The sequence below is a fragment of the Echinops telfairi genome, unplaced genomic scaffold (genome assembly GCF_000313985.2).
Source record: "Echinops telfairi isolate 266 unplaced genomic scaffold, ASM31398v2 ScPeMD7_7467;HRSCAF=8505_0, whole genome shotgun sequence".
NCBI classification, from domain to species: domain Eukaryota; kingdom Metazoa; phylum Chordata; class Mammalia; order Afrosoricida; family Tenrecidae; genus Echinops; species Echinops telfairi.
In genome coordinates this window covers 8881290-8903960 of record NW_022111367.1, presented here as the reverse complement: position 1 = coordinate 8903960, position 22671 = coordinate 8881290, and the positions used below count along the sequence as shown (strand labels likewise).

The window sequence follows — 22671 nt, the reverse complement described above, 5'->3', positions numbered from 1 at the left end:
AAAGGGGCAGCCAATGAAAACCCCGTGGAATAGCTCCCCTCTGACATCACTGGGGGGGTCACCGGGACTCAGAGTTGCCTCCGTGGCAACAGGCTAATAAATTGTACAACTCAATGGTTATAAGTATTCGATGAATGTCACGAATATTTTATAAAACCTAGTCTTTAGTGTCTGAAGGAAGCTAACCAAAGAGTAGTAATTAAATGAGAAGAAGAATAAAAGCATGCTGTTGTAGGAATTCGGTGCAGTATACATGTGTGGAACTCTTCTTAGCTTTAGAGCAGTGTGTGAAACCAGGGTGAGCAATCATTTCTTCAACATTCTCTCGATTGATGTTTTATGGTCCAGTATCACAATCTAAAGTATAAGGAGCCCTGGTGGTGTAGTGGTTATGCATTAAGCTGCTAACTGCAAGGTCAGCAGTTTGAAACCACCAGCCACTCCAAGGGAGAAAGACGAGGCTCTCTTCTCCCATGAAGAGTTACTGTCACAGAAACCCACAAGGGCAGCTCTGTCCGATAGGGTTACTGCGACTCAAAATCGACTCAGTGGCAGTGAGGGGTTTTTGGTTATTGTTTTGGATCATAATCAAATCTCCTGGCAAGAGAATTTAAAAGAAAAGTTGAGTATGCCTAGTGAAGATTATTAATAATTGGCAAACCTTTTTAAAATATCACTTTTGTGAATGTTTCGATCTTACAGAGTTCTCAGCATTGTAAAGAAAAATGTGGTTCATACATTTCCCTTTAAGTAACACCAGATTTTTATTATTCCTCTTTTACTTCCATGAGCCCGATAGTGATCTATAAACCACTGACCTCAAGAGGAAGCCAAGCCTGCTTCTTACAACAGCCTGGAAGTCCCTTATCTCATTTCCCATCTGTCCCTTTTGAAAAGAAAATCTCCTACCAACCCCTCACCTTCCCCCCTCTGCCCCCCCCTGCCCCCCACCTCCCAGGGCGTTGTCCTTGCTGCCAAGAAATGATCTCAATGCTTTGTTTTTGGATTTTTATTGAAAAGCTGGCTTTCCATAAATTCCTTGATATTTCCAGCACCTGAAGTTCAGCAGCTGACAATGTAACTTGCTATGAATATTGTGGTTTCTGAAATACTGGTCCAGGTCTAGGCTTGGACCGACCTGAAACATCTGTCCAGACATGAGATGAGATGAGAACTATTGAGCAGTGTAGCCTTTTACAGGACACGGTTTATGGATAATTGTTTTATTTTCAAACAATCCTTTCAAAGAAATGTTTTCTCCTCTCCCCTTCTCGAGACAACATTGGTCTGCTGAATTTAAGAGTTGAATTATTGAATGCATGTTTATCGCCAACATTCCTTTGTGCTTTGTGCAAGGCACTCAGTTTGGTGAGGTTTGGGGACTGTTCCCAGAATTAGGTTCTTGTCTTACCCAGAGAAAGGTTTACTTTTGGAAGATCTAGAGAATTGCAAGATAATTTTATGTAGAAGCACTTGGAAGAAGAAAACTTTACCACCCCGCTGGCCGTATTCAGTATTTCTTGTCCCCAGCATGCACAAGGAACTTTTTAAAAAGGTTCCCTTGCACAAGATTCTTGAGAACATCCATGAGGTAGAAAGGGATTCTGGGAAATGTAGTCCCCATGGCAAGATGGTATCATGAGCTCTGCACATGCTCTGTCCAGATCGCTACCTTCACTCCTTCTCTGGTCTCAGAACGATAAAGATTGTAAGATGGGGTTCTTGCTTTCAGGTTGCTCAGAATTTAGTGGGGGGAGATCAAATCTATATTACTATTAATAGTGAACTAGGAGAATGTGACCACAATGTGATCAGTACATAAATCAACTCCCCTGGGAGTTTAGTCATACCACATTTGAGGTACTAGTGTAAGGTGACCAGATTTTAACATCGGTAAAGCGGGACACCATTGATAAAACTCATATCCTGGCGAAATAGCCACATGACAGCCGAAAACCGTGTACCCTAGTTTGTTGTGCATTCTTTCCAAAAATCGGGACTTTTTAAAAATGCCGCGGGACGCAGGACAAATTGTTAAAAATCGGGACTGTCCCGCCAAAAGCGGACCGTCTGGTCACCTTATATTAGTGGGGCATCCAGGTGCCAGCACAGATTCTGTGTTTGAGTTGATTCCAACTCACGGCGACACCATGTGTGCAAGGCAGACCTGTTCCCTAGGGTCCTCAAGATCACCAGGCCTTCTTTTGAGGGACTTCCACGTGGGTTTGAACCTGTAACTTTTAGTCATTTGTGCCACCCAGGGACTTCGGGCGATTCCGCATGTGGTTGGACATGTGGCAGTTCTTCAGAAAGAAGCCAGGGCTGACGTGGCCTGTCATGACTCACCTAGAGAATTGCAAGACGGCAGCTAAAAGGGCCGAGAGCATGGCATCACCTTCATGGGAACGGGAGCCCTTTCACTAAGGGAAAGAGGGGCTGGGGAGAGCCAGAAAGCTAGGTCAAGAACCAGGAAACGGAGGAGTCACGGGAGCCAGAGAGGGAGGAGTTTGAAGAAGAGGGCACAGTCATGTCACATCCTACTGCCTCCCTGAATGAGGCCCTAGTTCTCAGAGCCGTAAGTGGTCATCAGGGCCAAGGAAGCAGGTTCTTTCTCAGGCCAGGCATCTGCCTCGTGTGCCCTTCCCTCAGCTTCCCTTCAGAATTCCCCAAACCCTACCTTCTCAGTCTGGCCCTTGGTGATAGTCCAGCCCTCTGCTCCCCCAGGCAATTCTGGGACCCTGTAGTTCCCTAACCCCCTGTCCTCATATCACTTACCAGCTTCTAACAGGCTTCACTGTGTTTAGTTGGTAGTCATGTAAACTACGTGAGGACACACACCTTACTTCTCTTCACTGATGTTTCTCAAGCCTACAGAACACACTGTAAGAATGAATGAATGAGAGAGAGAGAATATGAGTGAGTGAATGAGTGACATGATTGATTGAGAAAGAACAGGCTCTTTCCATCCACGATTTTGATGACACCAATCAGCCTCCCCGGGATTATCAATGCCCTAGGAACAGAAGCGAGAAAACAAAAGATGGGGGAACAGCTGCAGGGCCCAAGAGCGAGGGGTCTGAGGGCCCCAAATGGCAGCCCAGCTCATGGCCACGTGGTCGCGTGAGTGGGTCTCTGGAAGTGGTTGTTGCCCTAAAGATGAATGAGCAGATCTGGGTGGTCTGGGGACGGGAGTTCTTGAGGCATAGAGAAATGGCTTTTCAAAATGATGCTTGAAATCTCATTGAAAGAACATGTTAGGTTACATGACCCGTTGCATGGGTAACTCTGGGTGGATTACAGGTAAGGAGAGTTAGCATGTAACATAGCATGAAATAGTTTGGTAAATGTAAGGCCAAATAGAAGAAATAAATTCTGGGTAAAGCTTGGCATGTGGCTATTTTGAACATCTAATTCTAAGCTGGGAGGAGCCTTGGTGGCATTGTGGGTTAGGAATTGAGCTGCTAAGCTTAAGGTTGGTAGTTCAAGCCAACAAGCTACCTCCCAGGAGAAAGGTTGTCTGCTCCCATAAAGATTTGACCATTTTGGAAAACCATATATAGAGTGCTGTAAGTAGGAATTGACAGTGGCAGAGGGGTTTTAGTGGGTAATCTAAACTAGAGATGGATTTAGGAACTCCTTGAAGATCTACAAAAAGCCAGAACCCGTGTAAGGCTGAAACGTATCGGCAAAGGACAAGTCAAATGCAATTAGCAACCTCATGACTAACCATAGCAGAACAAAATTTTGATGACTCTCAAAAGGCCCCCTGGGGCTAATAAATGCATGACACTGGAGGACACAAGTTACTGGGGAGGTGGGGGGGGTGGGGGGAAGAAGCCATCTGATATCTCTCCAGATGCTAAGACATTGTCTCTTTTGTAGCCCCAAGTGACATCACCACTAACCAAGAACAATCCCTATTTTCAGTTCCCTACTGCCCATTTAGGAGCCCTGGTGATAGAATGGCTATACATTGGGATGCTAACCACAGGGTCAGTAGTTCAAAACCACCAGCTGCTCCACAAGAGAACGACAAGGCTTTCTACTCCCTAAAAGAGATACACAGGCCTTGATCTCCCTTGTCCTATTGGGTTGGTGAGTCGGCATCAACTCTGTGTCTGTTGCTTGGTGTTGGGTCCTGGAGAAGCAAAGGTGCTCTTGCCTAGTAGGAAATACAAAGTGGGTGTTTTGGTTTATTGTTTTCTGGCCTGTCTGTTAAAGACCAGTGTGCTGCAGTAGCCACGGGAGCAACTCAGTAGCCAGGTAAGAAGGGGAGTAAGAAGTACTCCAAGATCGGACGAAGGTCTAGAAAACTGAACAGGGTTGTTCATGGAAGGTCAGTTTGGGGAGAGTGCATTTCATTCTCGGGGCACTGAGGAGTCCTTGAGAGTGCGGCTGGCCGATGACTGGCCACTCTGTGGAATCCAGTGGGAAGGAAGCTGTGGACGCTGCTCTTGTTCTTCATCCGAGACTTCCCACGTTGGGTCCTTCACCTGTAGTGGGGACGGACAGGAGGCAAAGTCATTGAGGACCAGTGATCTCACAAAGGGTGACACAGTTGAGGACCAGGCCCAAGGATGAAAGGTTGGAGGACTCTGGAGAAGAGTCCGTGAAGAAAGACAGCTGGAGTGGTCAAAAGATCCTGCCCTTGCCCTCCCCTGCACGGGCTTGTGGAATCTTTTCTTATGTGAATTTAAGCTCACGGAATACATCAGCAATATCCATTTGTCTGATTTGTCTGCTGTGGTTAGTTCCTTGGAAGCCACACTCCCCTTCCTTAAATAAATCCCTCCAGAAAAAGAAAAGGAATTCTTTGCCTTGGACCCCTGTCTCATCCTCTGCTTTCATCATTTTCCTACTTATTCACCAACCAAGCCTCAGAAAACTAAACAAAACAACAACCACCCAAAAAACCCCAATCCGTATTGCCATTGATGCGGTCTTGACTCGTGACAGGCGCCCCAACAGCAAACTGTTTCCCCGAACATGGAATTGTCTGATGTGAATAGGACACGGTGGGCCAGCTGCCAACGCATGAACTGGTTCAGCCAGTTGTGGGGAACGCCCTGGGTGAATTTTCGCTTCCAGCCTCATTTGGTCCCTAAACCTCTCAAAAGCAAGTCATATATTTTGAAACAAATGTGCCTGCCAGATATTTGGGAGAGTTCCATGCTGTACTCAAGAAGTTGGAGCTAAGTTCCCAGAGTTGTCTAATAGTAATGTTTTATATTGCACTGCTGACAAGCCGTTCCATGTACAGACAGATGCCACTGAGTGATGTTCCCAGCTGATCTCAAAGGGACATGACTCTGCACACACGTGAGGCATCAGGAGGTTCTGCTCAGGCTACAGAGGACCGGAGGGAGCTGGGGGGAACAGCGTATCTGACAGAGAGTAGTTCCGAGTTGAGATGACTTCACAGCACTCAAGTGGATGCTACATCCCAGTGGTTCTCAGCCTTCCTAGTGCTGCGACCCTTTCATACAGGTCCTCATGTGGTGGGGACCCCAATCATAAAATTTTTTTTGTTGCTACTTCATCACTGTAATTTTGCTACTATTATGAATCATAATGTAAGTATCTGATATGCAGTGTGTTAGACAGGGTTCTCTAGAGAGATAAAACCAAATTCCTGATAATTTAATATATTTACTTATAAAGATAATTAGATATACAATGAGAAATGAACTGTTAAATCATATACAGATAAATGTACAATACAAGAAATAAACAGTTAAATTAGAAAGCACTACAAATGGCTTAGTGCAACTCACGTCCCTGAGAGAAAGTTGAGAGACTAGCAGTCCTTCAAGTCTCTGTCTGATGCCAGATCTTCCTCTATTTGTAGAGAGAGCTTGGCTATGTCAGCACAGCAGCCAATCACAAGGCAGGTCACCAACCGCCAGTCCCCAGCTCCAGAGATGTCTTAAAGGGACCTCAACTTATAGTGACACAGTCCACAGGCTAGGCGTCCCACAGGTAGTGTAGCCTTTAAATTGAGGCACAGAACAAGCAAGGCAGCCGCACACTGGTCCGATGATCAAAGAGCTGCGAGAGACAAGAAAGGCGAGGCTCACCAAACCATTTATCTCTCTGCCCTTCAGTTAATCCCACTTGTGTTTATCAGCCAGGCTGGTACAATAAACTATCTCATGCAGGATGTATTTTCATTGTTACAACTTAAATATAATTAAAGCATAGTGATTAATCACAAAAACAATATGTAATTATATATTGTGACATATTTATTTCTAATTACAAATAAATGAAATTTTGTCTTGAAGCATGGTGTAACAGTCTTCACGCTGGGTACTTGGATGTGGGTGTATCTGCATGTGGGCGGACCCGCCTGGAGATGCATAGAGGAGCTGTGTCTTGGTTTTATGTGTTTTCCAATGGTTTTAGGCGACCTCTGTGAAAGGGTCATTTGAACCTCAAAGGGGTCGCGACCCACAGGTTGAGAACCGCTGCTATATCCCTTTGGCCCAGCCAAGTACAATAAAAAATCCAACCTGGGGATGATTGATTTAGTGAGGGAGGCGTATGAGGCCCCGAGAAGGCAGTCTGAAGTGCTCCGGCTCACTCAGGCCCCCTGGGCTTTGCCTTTCGTCTGGGTCCACTCCCTTCCCCCAGCTCCCCACATCACTACCACCTCCCACCAGTGTGCAGATTAAAGTTGTATTTCTCGGGTAAACATAAACCGCTCCAAAGAAACAGTTTGACTGAGTCAATTAAAACCAACTCCAGAAGTGAGCTAAAGCATGGGGGATCCTTTATAGGAAGCTAAAGAGGGTGGAGTTCATGGCTAAACCAAAGGAAAGGCAGACTGAAGCGACCCCCTGAGGCCTGGCGGCCTTCTCTGTCCGGCCTGATGGCTGGGTTGGTTCCTCTGCTCTCTCTCACAAGTTGTCAGTGTGAGCTCCTGGCCCTTTCTTTCGCCCTTCAGCCTTCTGCAGCCCGCAGTGACTCCCCACCGCAGAGGGCCAGCCTTGGGCACCCGGGAAAGGCCCTCCGACTCCCTCTCTTTCTGATGAAGAGACGCTGTTTCTCCACCTCGACGGGATCTCTCAGTCTCACCTCCCCATGGAGTTACTCTAGTGAGGAGGCCTGAGGAGACAGTGCCCTGGGCTCCTAATTGCTTCCTCTTTCAGAGGCCACCCTCCCCTCCCTCCGGCTGTCTGTGACTGGTTCTGAGGGACTCCTTTGAACAGTGCAGATGAGGAGACAGGCCCTGAACCCCCTGCGCCGCATGGCTGCCTGCGGGGACGGCCCACCCACTTCTCTGGGATACTGTCTTTCCTTCCTTGTTCAGAGGGTCCCAGGGAAAGGGTGAGGCATTTGTTTCAGCCTTTTAATTAAAATCCTCTGAAATACAATATTTTAATCACACCGTGTATATGTATACTTTCCACCAGAAATGAAGAGGGTGGTTGTGTTACAGTTTAATGCCCATTGAGAAATGATTCTGAAAATTCTCCTTGCCTTGCGGGTTGAAAGGGTTAGAAAAATAAAGACATGGGGCGGGAAGGAAAAAGGAGGAGCCGACACCAAGGGCTCACATAGAAAGTGAATGTTTAGAAAAGGATGATGGCAACAAATGTACAAATCTGCTTGATGCAATTGAGGTATGGAATATTATAAGAGCCCCCATAAAATGATTTTTAAGATAAAGAAAAATAAAGACATGACAACACAGGAGGATGTGTTTATTCAGACTCACCCCTAGATTTAATTCAGTGTACACAGGGAATTTCTCTCTTTGACCCAGTGATTTCTGTTCAAAAGGGGAAAAAATAATAAAGTGGGTTAATAGGATTTTAAATGAGAGCAAAAAGAATATTTCTTTTATTTATTTATTTTCTGGCTACCTCCCGCCCCCTTCTTTTCTCACAAAGCAACTGATAACCTTCAGATGTTCGCTGGTGATGGATAGAGCGTGAGTTCCTTGTTCACAGAACTGTGGAAGAACTGCGGAGGAGACTAGGGATTCTCCCCGACTCCTTCTTCCGCGGGTGTAGAAAGTTACAGGGTTCCCTGAGACGACACGGCTCCTCATTGGACGCAGAGCTCAGAAGAGAACTGATGTCCTGGCTCTTCATTCAAAACTCCTTCTAACAGCACCTCTCAGTTTCTTCCGTGGGAAGCGTAATTAAGCTCTTCCCTAGACGGGTCCTGTGGTTTGAAACACGGGCAGCTCAGTGTCCTTAGCACCAGTGGCGTCAAGGTGGAGCAGGCTGGCCAGCGCTGATGGAGGGAAGACACAGTCCTGGTGGGGTCAGGGGTCAGGAATTCAGTTAGTACAGAGGGATCTCACGTTCATCCGCAGAAACAAACCATCAGGCAAGAGCAATGGCGGATAAAGAAGAAAAGCCAGAGCCATGACACTGAGACCCCTCTGACTGGGGAGGCCCTACGTGTGGCAGCGTTGAACTACTCCAAAGGGTTTTCTTGGCTGTAATCTTTATAGAAGTGGATCTATCCAGGCCTTTCTTCCACAGTGATGTTGGGTGGATTCGAACTGTTAACCTTTGGATCAGTAAGCAAGCATAGACCCTTGTGTCGCCCAGGGGCCTTATAAAGAAATGCTAGGAAGCTCCAGGAGTTTGCTCCCGAGTTGTGAGCATGATACCTGGGTATGTTCCTCTGACGTGGCTAACGTCCTGCCCACTAACGACAATGACAAATGCCCCACGTTAGTCGTTTTCTCTCTCTGACTCATTGTCTAGAGGTGAACCCATACTTTGGAGGGAAATATTTCATGATTTATTTGAAATTTACTTTTCTGCAGTAGCCTTGGAAATAATTATAAATATCACTCCCTATATTTTGATCTATGGTAAAGCCTTCCATTGGGGGAAAAAAGTTTCATACAGACGAATAATCTAGGTATCTGGTGTATGCATCATCATGTAAGCCCCGCAAAGGCAGACTTCACCCCTTTCTCTTTCTCTAGAAATTGTACATTTTCCTTTCCTTATTTTTAAATTTTTGTTCACTTTTTGAGTGCAGAGTTTAAGTCCAAGACAATCAGAGATTTCTCTGTGTCAAGGACTACTAGCGCTTAATGTAAGTAACTGTACTGACCAGAAATACTGTAGACCTTTTGTCGTAGTTCGAAGAGAGCATTTGTTGTTGCTGACTTTACGTTAATGAAGTAAAAGGTCTGTGTTAGGCTGGGTTCACCAGAGACGCAAACCCAGTGATGCTTACACATGGCGCGAGTGTGTGTGTGTGTGTGTGTGTGTGTGAATTTATAGCAGGAAAATGGCTCACACAGGGTGTACAAGCAGGCAAGTCCAAGTGTGGGCAGGCTCCAAACCTGTGGGTCAAATGTTAGGCTGGAGGTTTCCCTTGATTGTGAAGCTGCTGAGCCTGATGAACCCGAAATTGACAGAAAGGTTCCAGGCCAGGGGCTACAGTCGTGAATGAAACCAAGTAAAGCGATCAGATGGCAGACTGATGATGGCTCCCAGGATCATCAGGCAGTATGGCAGTCTGTTGGCTCAATTCCAAAAAACTAGAGGTTAATAAGCCAGTTGAAGGATGCAGTCAAAGGGAAGAGCAAGAAAGCCTTTCCACTCATTCACTGCCCTTGAGTCGATTCTGACGCACAGTGACCCTTTAGGACAAAGTAGAACTGCTCCTGTGGATTTCCAAGACTGAAAATATTTGTGGGAGTAGAAGGCCTCATCTTTCTGTCATGGAGCAGCTGGTTGTTTTGAACTACCAACCTTCTGGTTAGTAGCCCAAGGCATAAACCACTATACCATCAAGGCTCCTTGGTTTCCACTTATTTTGGAAGCAAGTCATACTCCCAAAGAAACTTCCTTTCAGTTATTTGCATTAGGGCTGTGACTTGCATCCCACCCTAGTCTTCTTACAAGTAATTGATGGGCTGTGATGGCACTGTGTTAGGGCAGGTCATTGGGGATTACTAGGCATTTTAATTGCCAAACCACTGAGAATTCTGGCCCAGCCAAATGAACACAAGCCTAACTATACCATTCGAATAATATAACATAACCGTCTTAGGAGTCCTGGTGGCACTGTGGTTACAGTGGTTTGGTGCCAACCTAAAGGTCAGCGATTCAAACCCACCATCCGTTCCACAGGAGAATCATGTTTAAAGTGAGCAATACATGTCTGAAATGATGCAGATCCATAATCAGTCACTCCAGGGCTTTTGCTTTGAAATATTGTGTGCTGAGAGTTACCTCTCCTCGTGGTAGTCTGGGATGATAGCTAGGTTTAGATTTAATTTTCAGTTCCTTATCACCATTCATGGTGTGAGAAATGTACAGCTTGCTGAATAGGAAGGAAATAAAGTATTGTGAGCATAGGAATTGGCCTATTCTCTGAACGTCCACCTCGATGCCGATGTTTATAAAGTGGATACAGACCCTTCTCTAGCAGGAACGTGATTTTAACTTATAGAAAAGAAGAAGACAATATCAGAACGATTGCTTAGAAAACGATCATTATTGAAAGGGCTTTAGTGCCCCTTGAGGATAAAGCTCTTGGTATTGATTTGGACTCTGTTGTAAACCAGATAAACAGAACTACAGAAATGTAATGTGAATTGGTTTGGCATAGAGTAAGCTATTAGTAGAATGTGACTTTTAATACATCAGATTTATGGAGACATTAAAATAGAACATTTACTTACGTGATAGTCTTCCTTTGTCATTTTTCTTTAATGGACCAGAGAACTTTTTCTTATAAGAGAGAAAAAAGTTATAGGCAAGTAATAAATGGTCAGTTATAGGTTTCTATTTCTTGTCCCTCCTGATTTTTTATTTATTCATTTTTAAAACATTTATTGAATTCTTAGCACAGAGGTAAAAATAGAAAGAGCTGTCTCCCGGCCCTCAAAGGAACTTAGTCTGGTTTGGGAAGAAGAGAGCGTGATCCTGAAAGATAGTTTGGGATGATGGAGTCAGAGTGGAGGGCTGACTAGCTCTTAGGCAGGATGGTGTGTGTGTGTGTGTGTATGGCAGAGGGAAGTAACCGCATTGGGGCAGGGGGAGCGGTGCAGGGTCTATAAGATCGCCAAGGTATCCAGGATTGGATTTCCGTTTGTGAAGTCCAGAGACTGGATTTGATCAACCTGACGAGAACTGTTCGCGCAGCCCAGGATGTGACTTGAAAACCGGAACCCCGTTTTGTTCATGCACATTGAGAACACCACATCAGAATGGACTCAGTGGCTGTGCATATTTTGCTTTTCCTATTGTTTTAGCCATCCTTGAGTTGGTCCCTGGTAGAAGGAAACAAAAAGAGCCATCACCGTCATTGCCTGTGGCTCAGACTGTTGTGATTCACAGGGATTTCATTGTCTGGTTTTCCCAAGTACAGCTCCAGGCCTTTCCTAATCCAGCTTTATCCAGGCACTCCACTGAAACCTGCAGCAGAGCAACGCGCCGCCTCCACCATTGGGATCACACGGTCACTGCCCTCTTCTCCATTGGCGCCAAGGGGCTGAAATAGTCCCCAGTGGGCCCCAGACAAAGGGACTCAGCTTTTCTTTTAAATCAGTGGTTCTCAAGCTTCCTCATGCCGTGACCTTTTAATACAGTTCCTTATGTTGTGGTGACCCCCCCAACCATAAAATTATTTTTGTTGCTACTTCATCACTGTCATTTTGCTACTGTTATGAATCGGGTAACCCCTGTGGAAGGGTCGTTAGACCCTCAAAGGGATTGCGACCCATAGGTTGAGAACCATTGTTTTAAATGGTGCTAAAGATACAGACAGCATTTTTCCAGTCATGCAAGCCTTTTGCCTTCACTTGGCCCGTTCGTATCCCAGAGAGCTAAAACCATTGATTAGGCTGTGTTGGCTGATGGAATTTCATTGTAGTTTGATTCAAGTTCAACTAGAGCCTAGGGGCTTTTTCCTTTGATACAGGAGATATTTTTAGTTTGAAGGATTAAAGGGACCCTCCCCCTTTTTATTTGGCAAAGAGCTAATCCTACTGCGTCTTGATTTTGCTCTTTTAAGTCCCAAGAGTAAGCTGCCCCCAAGTTCCAATTCCTCTTGTACCAGATACAACTTGTACTGATGCTCGGCAGTTCGGCTTGGACATCTTTCTCCTGATGTTCTCTGCACCTCCGTGTCAGACTTCGATGCCCCTACTCTCTCCTCCCCGGCATCCTTTGCTTACGGCACTATGATGCTCGGTCTCCTCATCTGCTCCTTCAGCCAGACTACACACTCTCTGGGAACATCACTACGTTGTAGTAAACCTTGTGTCTTCAGGGCCCAGCTCAGCCTCTCGGAGAAAGTAGGGACCCAGGAAGGATTTGAATGAATGGATAGATTAAGTGAAATTAATGCTGAGCCCTTAAATGATCCATAGTTTACTGTTAAGATCTGACAGATTTCCCTCTTACTCGATCTCCCTAATTGCATTGGCACCAGGTTGCTGCTTGGCATATCCCTAATCTGACTTGTATTGTAGTGAGCATTTGAACTCCATGCTCATGAAACGGCCATCTTCTTCAGTGCTTTTAATTTGGAGCTGTTCCCAATCTCTCGCAGTCTTGTTTCACTTACCTACTGCTGAGTAACAAACCACCCCAAAGCCTCTGGTAAACTGAGGGACTGTATGAGAATATAATACAGCTAAATCCTCTCTGCACCTTATTATAGGACTGCAGTGGGGAGGACCCTCACAGTTATGAGATATAAATAAGCCTTAATATTTATTCTCATGTCTGAACACAGTCCCTCCAATAACTCCCCATAAAGGAACAGTCATAAAGGAGCTGTCTTAAAGGATGAATCCTTTCTGCATCTGTAGATCAGAGCCATCAGGTTCCTCAGTCAACTCACTGTAAAGTGTAGCAAACTCTGTTTTGACATCTCTTGCTGATACTAATCAGAGATGACTACCCCTGGGGAGGGCTCAGGGGTGTTTGAGGTCAACTATCACTAGGTCAAGATAAGGACTCCCCTCCTTGCTTGTTTATTATGTTACCCATGTATGATATTACCCATTGACTATGTAATATGTTTGATGTATGACATGTGTGCCTTTTGAAAGATCTGTAAGCTGCATTATATATCCCCATTGGAAAATACACTCACTCTCTTGGTCCTGACATGGGATGAGGAGCCCCTGTGCCCCGATGTGTGTCTGTCTGTCTTTAATATTTTCCACAATTGCAAAGTTGCTTCTGAGTGTTGGAGGCCCCTGTTTCCCCCAAAAGTCTAGTTACTTAAGGCAATAAATTATTATTTTTCACAGTCCTGAAATGTGGCCAAGACTTAGTGGACTGGTTCTGGTTTACGTGGTGTCTGCAGAGGCTGGAATGCCCAAGGTGGTTCGTTCATCACAGCCTTAGCTGGGCCGGCCACTGGGCCAACGTTCTCTCTCTCTCTGGCCTCTCCTGTGGATAACTTGGATGTGTCCACAGCATGGTGGTCTCGGGGCAGTAGACAACCTTACATGGTGGCTGGCTTCCAAGAATGAGGAAATGGAAGCTGCCCTTGCTGTTAAAGGCCAGGTTTGGAGCTGGAACAACAGGATGCCCACTTCATTTGACTGGTCAAAGACAGCCCAGAGACCACATGGGAGGGGAAATAGCCTACATCCTTCAGCATTCATATACAGTGAGGGACTGCAACCATCACTGGGTTATCTGAAAGAATTGACACTATGCCATTTAAGAAATGCACATGAAAACACAGTGGGTTTTTTATTTTAAATAAATAATTTATTGGGAGCTCTTACAGCTCTTATAGCAATCCATATATTAATTGTATCATACTCACTTGTATATATGTTGCCATCATCATTTTCAAAACATTTTCTTTCTGCTTGAACCCTTGATATTAGCTCCTCTTTTTTCCCTTCTTCCCCCATCCTCCTACCCTCAAGGACCCCTAATAGATCATAAGTTATTATTGTTTCATAACTTACACTGTCCACTGTCTCCCTTCGCCCATGTTTCACCGCTCAAACCCCCTTAAACGTGATCTGTACTAAAGAAGCCTGTGATGTGGCTGGTGTTAGAGAAATGCATTGCTTGTTGGCATGAAGTCTTGTGGTGAGGGAAGGCTCTGTCTGGTCAGGGAAGACTGTGCTCTGTCACAACCAGGCTTAGGGATTGATCAGCGTTGCCTAAAGTGTAAACCCATGCTAAGGTGAGAAACAGTAGGTCTATTGTTTCTGGTCTGTTGAAATGTAAGTCTCTCTTTAACGAGCAAAGCCGTTTTCTTTAGAAGTGAGAGCAGAATGGCACTTGGATTCCTGAGAATCAAAGAGATCCCGTTCCTGTCAGTGCTCGCATCTCAGAAAGGTGTTTGGGTGCCACCGTGTTGCAGCTTCTTGGGTTGGCCAGTCCACTGTGAAAATGCTGTCATCAGTTTTCTAACATTGGGAAACTAGGCTGGAAATGACCCTGAACCCTCTTATTTCTTGACCTGAATGTTTTAAGAGTATAATAATTAGCTTCAAAAACTTCCCCCAAAAGACCTAACGAAATCACCATAACCAACCAAACAAAAAACTGCTGTAGAATCGATGCCAACTCATAGGACAGGGTAGAACTGCCCCTGTGAGTTTCAGAGACTGTAATTGTTAACGGGATTGGAAAGGAACAGTGGTTTTGAACTGCTGGCCTTGTGGAGCACGGCCCAGCACGTAACCACTGCGTGTGATGCTACCGGATGAGTCGTTCATTGAAGCATACGGGCTGTCTTTAACACTTCCTCTCTGCTGGTGTCAGACCTGACTCGTAACACTCTCTCTTGAGTTACTTGCCGTGAGGCTTGGTAGTTTGTAACACAGAGAGTGCCTCTGTTCAGAGGTCGGTGGCCTTTCGTGAGAAGAGACGCAAAATGAAGGGGATCAGCCATCGTTTAGGATGGAGACCCTGGCTGTTAGTGTGCTCGACTGCTGACTGCTTGGTTCTATCTGGAGGTGTCTCCAAGGAAACCCGGAGGAGCTACTTCCACAGACTCAGCCCCTGAAAAGCATGGGGAACATAGGTCTCCTCTGACATCAGGGGATCTCCCTGAGTTAAGTCCTCTTGTCAGCAACCGCTCTTTTGATCTGTTCATGACACGAACTAATAAAACCAAGACCCAGAGTTTTGAAAGTCCCTCTGGAGCCTGAATGGATGTAAAATTTACTGGCAACAGACTTCACTGCAAAATAGTTCATTCCTTCCCTTTCTTTTTGTCCTTCCTTCAGAATAAGGGAGCCTAATTCTAAAAATGAGGAGACCTGGTAGTGTAGTGGTTATGCATTGGGCTGCTAACTGCAAGGTCAGCAGTTCAAAACCACTAGTCATTCCAAGGTAGGAAGACAGGGCTGTCTTCTCCTCCTCCTTCTCCATCTTCTGCTCCTTTCTTTTTCTTCTTTTTGGCTTTCTACTTCTGTAAAGAGTTACAGTCTTGGAAGTCACAGGGGACAGTTCTACCCTGCTGTATAGGGTTGCTATGAGTTGCCATCAACTCAAAGCCTGTGAGTTAATCTAAAAATAGGATTTAAGATTACTTTCTTTTTGTTTTGTTTTTTAGATCATTTCATTGGAGGCTCGTACAACTGTACAACTCTTATCATAGTCCATCCATCCATCCATTGTGGCAAGCACATTTGTACATTTGTTGCCATCATCATTTTCAAAACATTTGCTTTCTACTTGAGCCTTTGGTATCAGCTCCTCATTTTTTCCCTCTCCCCTCCCCTCCTTCCCTTCCTCACAAACCTTTGATAATTTATAAATTATTATTATTTTGTCATGTCTTACACTGTCTGACATCTCCCTTCACCCACTTTTCTTTTGTCCATCCCAGGGAGGAGGTTATATTTAGATCCTTATAATCCGCTCCCCCTTCGCACCCCACCTTTCCCTTATCCTTCTTCTGGTATCGCTACTCTCATTATTGGTCCTGAGGAGTTCATCTGTCCTGGATTCCCTGTGTTTCCAGCTCTTATCTGTACCAGTGTACATCCTCTGGTCCAACCGGATTTGTAAGGTAGAGTTGGGATCACGATAGTTGGGGGAAGGAAGCATTTAAGAACTAGAAGAAAGCTATATGTTTTATCGGTGCTGTAGTGCACCCTGACTGGCTCGTCTCCTCCCTGCAACCCTTCTGTAAGGGGATGTCCAGTTGCCTACAGATGGGCTTTGGGTCTCTACTCCGCACTCCCCCTCATTCACAATGATATGATCTTTTTGTTCTTTGATGCCTGGTACCTGATCTCATTCATTGACAACTCGTGATCACACAGGCTGGTGTGCTTCTTCCATGTGGGCTTTGTTGCTTCTCAGCTACATAGATACCCATTTGTTTATTAAGATTACATTCAAAGAGATACATAGTACAGTAAGGTCAGCATAAACGTTGGTGAAGCAGATACAGCAGGGAGAAAGCTGGACAGGAGCTAAAATTGTTCTGCACACACTACTAGCTGTGGTGATCTCCTTTTGCTGAGGGCCAGGGATCACAGGACTGACTCAGGGCTTCCTCCAAGCAGAGGAAGAGGCAAAGGAGCCGCAGCAGCTGCTGTGAGATCACAGCTTAGTTCATTAGCCAGGAAGAGGTGTCAGGACAGGCTCTGCTCACACAGTGTTTTCATGTGTGCTGTTTTTAAATTACTGTCATCTGTTACTTATATCCAAGAACTATAGATCCACGGGAGAAAAAAAATCTAGCATGTGGGTTACTTGGTGGACTACTAACTGCAAGGTCAGCAGTTTGAGCCCACCAGCTACTTTGTGGGAGAAATATGAGGCTTTTGGTTTCCGGAAAGATTTACCACCCCAGAAACCCCCAGAGGCAGTTCTGCTCTGTACCGTGAGTTAGAATGAACTTAATAGCAGTCAGGGTTTTTTTTGTTTGTTTGTTTTAGTTTTCATGGAATCTTACTATAACTCCTCCAAACGTACTTGCTACCCTGATTCTTATATTGAGTTCCACATATTCACAGCACCTTCTATGGTGATGCAGTGGTAACTGCAAGGTTAGTAGTTCATACCTGCCAGCCACTCCACAGGAGAAAGATGAGGCTGTCTGCCTCCTGAAAGATTTACGGTCTCAGAAACCTCGAGGAACAGTTCTCCTCTGCTGCATGGCATGTCTGTGAGTCAGAACCGACTTGATGGACGTGCATTCCGAGCCCTCCTGGGACGCCCTCCAGCCTCTTTGTGATGCTGCTGTTTCTGTCAGGGGGCCTTCTAGTTGGTCCCCACTTGCAGCGACTCCATGTGTGCAGAGCAGAATTGCGCCCCAGGTTTTTCAAAGTTGTGACCTTTCAGAAGTCGATGACCTTCTGAGGTACCTTGATGTGTGTTTGAACTGCTGGCCTTCTGACTCAAATATTTTCATGCCTAGAGATTTGCAATTCATCGATTCACTCAACATATCATAATTTACTGAGGACCCTGAGTCTGGGTCCCTGTTCTTGGGCCATAAGGATTTGGCAGTGAAAAGACTGTGTGTGAAAGGCAACACAGTAAGACCTGCCCACGCCCTGGGGAGAAGGGAGGGCAGTTAGGGACTAGGATAGGGGGTCTCGCATCCTGGCCTAGGGGAGCAGGAAAATGTCCCTGAAGGGCTCTCTGTCCCTTTCATTCAAGAGAAGCAAAGGAAATCCATTAGTCTGCAAGGTGTCTGGACATTGGGAGGCCAGGTGGGTGGGGCACCCGAGGCAGTGACAAGCAAAGACCTCGGCGTAGGGCCCAGCTGCTGCCCTTTCTGCACGCTGCACCTGGTCTCGTTTGATCTTCACTTAACCCGGCCGTCGCCTGTGTTTTCGTTCACAGACTGCGATTCTCAGACGACAGGGTCGATACATCTGCTCCACGGTTCCCGCAAACGCAGAACAGGAGGCACACAGCTTATTTGTCACGGAGGTATATTTTTTTCTCCTGTATTAATTTCCATGTGATTTTATGGGCATGCTTCTGTATTCCCTAACCCCTGCCCCTTTTCCCTCAATGTGAATGATTACTTTTAAGGAAATGTTAAAGAAGGAATGACATTTTTATGATGGAAATTTCAATAGGAGAAGAACACGACTTTTTCAGAGTTGGAAACTTGGCCTGACAAGTCAGCTGGTAGTTTCTAACTGCTGACCTAGTGCATAACAGCCGTATGCATAGCCACTACCCCACCAGGGCTCCTAAGATGATTTGAATGTATATGAAATGCCAAAACTAGAACCAAATAAAAGTCACTGCCCTTTCAGTTGCTTTTGCCCCATAGCAACCCTATAGGACCAGGCAGAACTGCCCCGTGGGCTTCTGAGACTACAACTCTTTACAGGAGCAGAACGCCTCATCTTTTCCCCTCAGCACAGCTGGTCGATTTGACCTGCCAACCTTGAGGTTAGCAGCCCAATGCATAGCTCGTTATGCCACCAGGGCTCTTAGGAACAGCAAGATGATAGTAAGAGTTTGACTACATTCCCTATCATTGTATAATTGATTACACAAACATGCAGATAATAATAGTTATATCGTTGAGGGGGGAAGAAAATTAAGAAATTATCGCATTTAGATTGCTTGCTTTTGTAATTCATTTGTTTTTCCTCCAGGTGTTTTTAGATAGAGTGACTAATTAGGAGCTTTGATTGTGTTTATTGAAAATGAATGGATGCTTAACCACCATTTTAAAGTAGATATTTAAATGATAAATACTCCCAACAATGCATTTGCCCACTCAAATGAAGCTGTGCTTTTGTACCTGAAGACCAACAATATTTCATTTCTGTTGAGATATTTGAAGAGATTTATATGCCCTTAATTTTTGTTTGAGGAGTGTATTTTTCTCATTCTTCTCCAAGATAATTCCCTGCCTTACCCTCTCTGCCAGTATCTTAGTGAAATTAATTCCGAATAGCCCAAGAAAACTTCATGTAGTCATAAATGTTTATTTTAATGCAGAGGATTGCAAATTTTGTCGCATGGACAGTCTGGCCTGCAGGCTCTGTTTGTAACCAAAGTGTAGCACCCCAAGTCCACTTGTTCACATGTTGCTTAAGGTTTCTTTTCCAGAAACATTGTCACCTGCGAAGCTGAAAATATTCACTACTGTTGCCTTGTACAGGGAGAGGTGGGAGGGGAATGCTGATCTTTTAAAACCAGGCATCAGAATTAATACTCAATTCTCCCAATTGATTTTTTGGGGAGGCGGGGGCTGAAGGCTCATGCTGTGTTAAGTTGTTTGTTCATTGTAGGTTGAGCAATAGCTGATTCATCCTCCTGCATCTGGAACCGGCATAACTGAACCCTCCTGGGATTCTCCCTCTTGGGTGGAGTGAAATAGTACTTCCTCTCCATCCTCTGGACCAGGGGAGATTGGCCTCATGACTTAAAAAAAACAAGTTAAAAAAACGTTCAGAGTAACTGCAAAAAACTGTGGCACCTCCCCGGGTTGAAAGGTTAATGCTAGAATGGGGCAGTCCCAACCTGTCTCTTTGGAGACCCCGTTCTTTGGGTAATGATTTCTGTTTGAGCCCATGGTCTCCTAGACCCTCTGCATCCCTCCAGGGCAGGAGCCTTCTGTCTTTCTATGGGAGCCTGCCCCCTAGTCAACAATAGCTTATTAACTGAATAAAGCTCCTGGGCACTTCACTTGTTTAACTGGGGGTGTGCGTGTGTGTGTGTTTTAAATGTTCAACTGTTAGAGCTGTGTTTCCTACCCATTTTGCCTACTAAAAATCTGGGTCCTCTACTGCTCCATTGATGAATGTATTCATGACCCACAAGGTGATACTTCTATATTTTTTAATTGAGCAAGTACATTTTATTGCTAAGAATGGTTTTAATGGCCTGCAGGAGACTTTGGAGCTACAACTTACCATACCACAGCAGTGAGTTGTAGAGCATGATGGAAAACCACCATGGGCACAGAAGCAGTGTGATGCACCATCTGACCTCCCTGAGCTGTGCTAATGGACCTCAAGGCAGTGTGGGCAATGCAAGCCATGGAGAAACCTGAGATTGCATTGGTTTGGAAACGTAATCTAAAGTGATGGGGTCTGCTCTAAAGGGCCAATGCTTGGAAAAATTCAGACTGATCACCATACCCACTGGCTTTGAGTCCATTTCAACTCGCAGTGACCCTGTAGGGCAGAGTAGAACTGCTCCATTGGATGTCCAAGGGCACACGTCTCTATGCAAGTAGACAGCCTCATCTTCCCTCCTAGGAGCAGCTGATGGGTTCAAACCACCAACCTGGTGCTTAGTAGCGTAATGCTTAACCCCTGAGCCTCCAGGGATTCTGAACATTAAAAGGGCCTTTGCAAAAAGAAAATATGTTTGTAGCTATCGGTAACTAGGTAGGAAATAAGTAGAGGGAAATCAGTTCCCATATCTGACCCTGTTTTTAACCCTTCTCTGCTATTTATTCACCTTTTGGAATTATACTGTAAAAACATGTACTGCCTCCCCTTCACACCCTTGTAAGGAAAGTTCTTAGCACAGGGCCTCGCACAGCATAAGCCCCTGCTGTGGTTGCTGGTATTTTCCAGAGTTTGGGGGTGGAGGAAAGTTAGCATCAGAAGGCCTTGAGGTCTGTGCTCTGAACTAAAGGCTGGCAATATAAGCAATAAGGTGAGGGAGGCAGAAAAAATCGGTTCATGACATTAATTACAGGAAATATCAAATAAATTAGGTAAGGCTTAAAGTATGTTTATCTACATGTGTATTGATTTATTTTTTCCTGTTACACTGAAGTCTGCATATATGTAGATAGTCAAGATCTTACTGTACAGAGAATCATTTAAACTAAGGTGCTATTAGACGAATCCCATTTACCTGTTGATCTTGACTCCTGTATTTGAAGAGCTGGTGAAGGATCTTAGGAAGGATCCTTCTGGATACACGAGTGAAAGACCCTGTGCTAGCTCATTGAAGTGCTTATGTGTAGAGATTGTTTCACTGCGTCTGTCTAGTGAGTGCCGTGAATAAGAATCCTTATTCGGTTCATGGAAAAGCCACAGTGTCCTCGTGAAATAGAGTGTGAACCTTTCCTCATCTTACACTCACTCACTCTGGGGCTTAAGAAAAGAAGGATAACTACTGAAGGTAAAATAGCCCCCTTTAGAAAAGAGCCGAATGGACGTTCGGTTGATAATACTGACAGTTGTCACATTAGTGACCCCGGGCAGGCGAGTCGATCCTGACTTATAGCAACCCCGTGGGCCGGAGTAGGACTGCCCCGTAGGGTTTCTGAGGCTGTGCATCTTGAGGAGAGCAGACTGCCAAGTCTTCCTTCTGTGGAGAGGCTGGGCTGTTTAAGCCGCAGGCCTGCCTGTCAGAGAGCAGCGTCGTGCTCCTCACACTGCACCACCTGGGCACCTCTGTCCCATTAACACCATGAAAGTGTCTTTCGCTGCCCAAATTCCATTCACTTTCGTGTTCTAGCCAGGCTGTGTGATTACTGAAGAACAAAGCGCTTTTAAGCCAGACACAGTACATCGCTATGTAAATGCGGGCCACGTTAGGTGAGGTCTGCCTTCCTATAAAAGTGAGCTCAGATTAAGTAGGATGCTAGAGTGGATCAAAGTCTAAGCGTGACGAGAGTCTGGTGTTGAAACGTCAGACAGTAGCTGGCTGTGGCGGAGAACTGTTCTGATGTGTGTGTGTATGGGCCTCAACAAACCTTCTCTAATATTATCCAGACGTCATCCCCCAAAGCCCCCAAACCAAACTCACTGCCATCGAGCCGATTCTGACTCATAGTGGCCCTGCAGGACACAGTAGGACTGCCTCTGTGTGTATCTGAGACTATACATCTTTACAGGAGTAGAAAGCTTCGTTTGTCTCTTGGGGAGCAGCTGGTGGTTTTGAACTGCCAACCTTGTGTTCAGCAGGCCAGTGTGTAATCCACTACAGAAGCAGATGAATATTCTGTTTCACATTTCTCCCCCATCCCCATTTGTATTTGTTGTTGTATGCCGCGGACTCGGTGGCACCGGATGAGACCCCGTCTGGCCAATGCCGTCCTAACGATCATTGCTGTGTTCAAATCCCATTGTCAAAGCCACCGTGTCAATCATTTTCTTTCTTTTTTTTTCACTTATCCTTCTTTTTTATTTTCTCTCTCCACCCTAATAGTGCATCAAAACGTATAACTCTGACTGGCATCTTGTGAATTATAAATATGAAGATTACTCAGGAGAGTTTCGGCAGCTTCCAAAGTGAGTAAATGTCAGACCTTCCAACACGGGCATCTGAACGCAGAGAATCCTCTGTACTGAAATGTGTAGGGTGGTCTGTGACTTCTTCGTATGCAGTCTAACTAGAGGAGATATTTCCAGGCGCTTTGCTATCGATGGATTGCTGTTGTTTACAGGGTTCCTGGTTATAGGAATCAGACCTTGTGTTCTGTCATTAGCAGATGGTGACAATACATCGAGGTTTTCTTGGTACCCACCGATAAAATACAAATAGGTGACATTTCTTCAGGGAGAGAAGCAGAGGGAATGAAATGTGTTTGGAACTGTGGTGAGATATCTGTGTTACCTAAAAAGAATTTTTTTTGAAGAGACTTTTAAAAAACATGTTATGCTGACTAAATTTTATCTAAAACACAAACAAACAAGAAGGAAATCAAGGCGCAGATGTTTCCCCAGGCGAATCCCTTTGCCCCTTGAATGACAGATTGAGTCATTCAAGAATATACCAAAAGCAAGCATGTCTGGATCAGTTA

General features: G+C 45.2%; 1 protein-coding gene across 1 annotated transcript in view; it reads left to right on the top strand.

The window, feature by feature from the left end:
- Positions 1 to 22671, top strand: part of DOCK9 (dedicator of cytokinesis 9) — a 215185-nt gene that overhangs the window by 35250 nt on the left and 157264 nt on the right. Inside the window, exons 3-4 of the mRNA XM_045283765.1 lie at positions 17778 to 17867; positions 22077 to 22159. Of these exons, the coding sequence (XP_045139700.1) occupies positions 17778 to 17867; positions 22077 to 22159 (173 nt within the window). The remainder of the gene's footprint in view (positions 1 to 17777; positions 17868 to 22076; positions 22160 to 22671) is intronic.